Raw genomic sequence first — 3,285 nt, 5'->3', positions numbered from 1 at the left:
CATTCATTACCAATAGGCCACCGAGGAGGAGCTGGAGACTGCTAGTTACTTCCTGTTAATTAGTTACCATTCTTCATTACCAATAGGCCACCGAGGAGGAGCTCGAGATCGAGCTCAACGAGGCGGAGCCCCTCTTCCTCCGCGGCCAGACCAAGGCCTCCGTCGCCATGTCCCCGATCAAGATCGTCCGCAACCCCGACGGCTCGCTGCAGCGCGCCGCGATGACGCAGTCGGCGCTGGCCAAGGAGCGGCGCGAGCTGCGCGACTCGCTAGTTAATCTGTAATCAATCTGTTGATTAATCGTTTCATTAGGAGCGGCGCGAGCTGCGCGACTCGCAGCAGCGAGCGCTGATGGACGCAATCCCCAAGGACGCCAACCCCCTAGAAGCGGGGGACGTACGCTTGCCTCGCAGCGGGAGCTCCCCACTGTATTCCGCCGCCTCCAGACGCCGTCACGGCCGTCTTCACACTGTCCTCGTACTCCTCCGTACTCACGCGGTGCTCTGAAGACTTAGCGCAAGCCCCGCCGGCCGTAGCTCCTAGCACCTCGACCGGCCCGAGATCGCCCGAGATGACGCGAGATGACGCGAGATTGCACGAGATTGCGTAGGACCTCAACCGGCCGTGGGAGGACCCGATGCCGGAGCCGGGAGAGCGGCACATCGCGCAGGAGCTGCGCGGCCTCGGCTACACGCAGGAGGCGGTGCCGGAGTGGAAGGTCAAGTCGAAGGGGCAGGGCTACCGGCGCGGCGTCCTTCTTTTTTAGCGCGCCGTCGTTCTTTTCTAGGTCAAGTCGATGGGCAAGGGCTTCTCGATCGGTTTCCCGACCAAGAACAAGTCGATCCAGGAGCAGCGCGCCTCGCTGCCGATCGCGGCGCTCAAGCAGGAGCGGGCTGATTCGACATACGAATGAGTGCATAACTGCTGGTTCACTGCGAATAGGCGCTGAAGCAGGAGCTGGTGAACGCCGTCGCGGAGAACCAGGTCCTCGTCGTGATTGGCGAGACGGGCTCTAATTAACAGAGTCGTTGAGGAATGAATCTGTTGATTCACCAGGTCCTCGTCGTGATTGGCGAGACGGGCTCTAATTAACAGAGTCGTTGAGGAATGAATATGTTGATGAACCAGGTCCTCGTCGTGATTGGCGAGACGGGCTCCGGCAAGACGACGCAGATGACGCAGTTCATGGCCGAGGCAGTCGCTGCCACACCGCCCACGGAGCCTGAGCCCCCCCACCCACACTGGGGTCGACCACTCTGGGAGGCGTGGCGCTAGGCGGGCTTCACGTCGCGCGGCATCATCGGCTGCACGCAGCCGCGCCGCGTCGCCGCGATGTCGGTCGCCAAGCGAGTGGCCGAGGAGTTTGGCTGCCGGCTGGGCCAGGAGGTTGGCTATTCGATCCGGTTCGAGGACTGCACGTCGCCCGAGACGATCCTCAAGTACATGACTGACGGGATGCTGCTGCGCGAGTGCCTCGTCGACACCAACCTGTCGCGCTACTCGCTCATCATGCTGGACGAGGCGCTACTCAACAGATGAATTAACTGCTAGCTAGTTAATCAGGGTGTTAACTAGCTCATCATGCTGGACGATTGATTAACTAATCACAAGTAGTTCACTCGCCCATCATGCTCGACCAGGCGCACGAGCGCACGATTCACACTGACGTCCTCTTCGGCCTGCTCAAGGGCCTGCTCGCCCGCCGCAAGGACCTCAAGCTCATCTGCACTTCGGCGGCCCTCGACGCGGAGGCGTGCTCGTTCCTAGACTGTTCCTAGACCGCTCCTGGAGCCTCCCTGTAGGCGACCCTCGACGCGGAGAAGTACTCGTCCTACTTCTTCGAGTGCCCGATCTTCACCATCCCCGGCCGCACCTCCCCGGTCGCGGTGCTCGTTTCTAGACTGCTCCTGGACCGTTCCTGGAACCTTCCTGTAGGCCGCACCTTCCCGGTCGAGGTCCTCTACACAAAGGCGCCATCTGTCCCTCGTCCCTCCCTCGTCCCTCCCTCGTACCTCCCTCGTACCTCCCTCGTACCTCCCTCGTACCTCCCTCGTACCTCCCTCGTACCTCCCTCGTACCTCCCTCGTACCTCCCTCGTACCTCCCTCGTACCTCCCTCATATCTCCCTCATATCTCCTCGCGCGAGCCGGCAGAGCCCTCCCTCGACCCTTGTGCACACCTGCATACCTGCATGCAGGCGCCCGAGGCGGACTACATGGACGCGGCCTTTCCTAGACTCTTCCTAGACCGTTCCTGGAACCTTCCTGCAGGCGCCCGAGGCGGACTACATGGACGCGGCCCTCATCACGGTGATGCAGATCCACCTGCAGGAGCCGCCCGGCGACGTCCTCCTCTTCCTCACGGGGCAGGAGGAGATCGACACCGCCTGCCAGATCCTCTTTGAGCGGATGAAGTCGCTCGGCCCGTCGCTGCCGGAGCTCATCATCCTGCCCGTCTACTCTGCGCTCCCGTCCGAGCAGCAGACGCGAGATGGAGCCGAGATAGAGCCGAGATAGAGCCGAGATCGAGCCGAGATAGAGCCGAGATAGAGCCGAGATAGAGCCGAGATAGAGCCGAGATAGAGCCGAGATCGAGCCGAGATCGAGCCGAGATAGAGCCCAGGCATAGCCCAGATATGCCCATCATCCTTGCTGCCTGATGTCTCTATTTCTACGCGCGGCGGCACCCCCCCCCCCCCCAAAGAAGAACTACAACGCGGCATGCGTCTGCTCCTAGGCGCATCTTCGAGGCCGCGCCGCCCGGCTCGCGCAAGGTGGTCATCGCGACAAACATCGCCGAGGCATCCCTCACGATCGACGGCATCTTCTACGTCGTCGACCCCGGTGAGCCCACCCTCCCCTACCCCACGGTACCCGAACCCACCTTCCCCTACCCCACGGTGCCCGAACCCGCCCTCTAGGCTTCGTCAAGCAGAAGGTGTACAACGCAAAGGTCGGCATGGACTCGCTGGTGGTGGTGCCGATCTCGCAGGCGTCGGCGCGGCAGCGGTCGGGGCGCGCCGGCCGCACCCACGCATTCATGTCTCCCAACCAGCACTCGAGAGGGCACGTACTCCGCTGCATTCCGCTGCATTCCGCTGTATTTCGCTGTATTCACTGTCCTCCTCTTCGTTGTCTTCACCCCTTCCTCTCAACACGCTGCACAATACCGTCTGTAGGCGCGCTGGCCGCACCGGCCCGGGCAAGTGCTACCGCCTGTACACCGAGCAGGCGACCTCCCCATATCTCCCCGTATCTCCCCGTATCTCCCCATATCTCCCTCGGG

General features: G+C 62.3%; 1 protein-coding gene across 1 annotated transcript in view; it reads left to right on the top strand.

Moving 5' to 3' along the window:
* EMIHUDRAFT_468520 (ATP-dependent RNA helicase) overlaps nt 1-3,285 on the top strand; it is a 12,569-nt gene that overhangs the window by 2,367 nt on the left and 6,917 nt on the right. The window contains exons 3-16 of the mRNA XM_005782007.1: nt 87-272; nt 313-396; nt 611-718; nt 788-874; nt 943-984; nt 1,129-1,194; nt 1,276-1,521; nt 1,641-1,733; nt 1,803-1,866; nt 1,936-1,970; nt 2,271-2,425; nt 2,737-2,843; nt 2,921-3,008; nt 3,179-3,217. Coding sequence (XP_005782064.1) covers nt 87-272; nt 313-396; nt 611-718; nt 788-874; nt 943-984; nt 1,129-1,194; nt 1,276-1,521; nt 1,641-1,733; nt 1,803-1,866; nt 1,936-1,970; nt 2,271-2,425; nt 2,737-2,843; nt 2,921-3,008; nt 3,179-3,217 — 1,400 coding nt within the window. The remainder of the gene's footprint in view (nt 1-86; nt 273-312; nt 397-610; nt 719-787; nt 875-942; nt 985-1,128; nt 1,195-1,275; nt 1,522-1,640; nt 1,734-1,802; nt 1,867-1,935; nt 1,971-2,270; nt 2,426-2,736; nt 2,844-2,920; nt 3,009-3,178; nt 3,218-3,285) is intronic.

This window comes from Emiliania huxleyi (assembly GCF_000372725.1).
Source record: "Emiliania huxleyi CCMP1516 chromosome Unknown EMIHUscaffold_196, whole genome shotgun sequence".
NCBI classification, from domain to species: Eukaryota; Haptophyta; order Isochrysidales; family Noelaerhabdaceae; genus Emiliania; species Emiliania huxleyi.
Note: the sequence above shows the minus strand (reverse complement) of the source record. Positions and strands in the feature narration are given on the sequence as shown.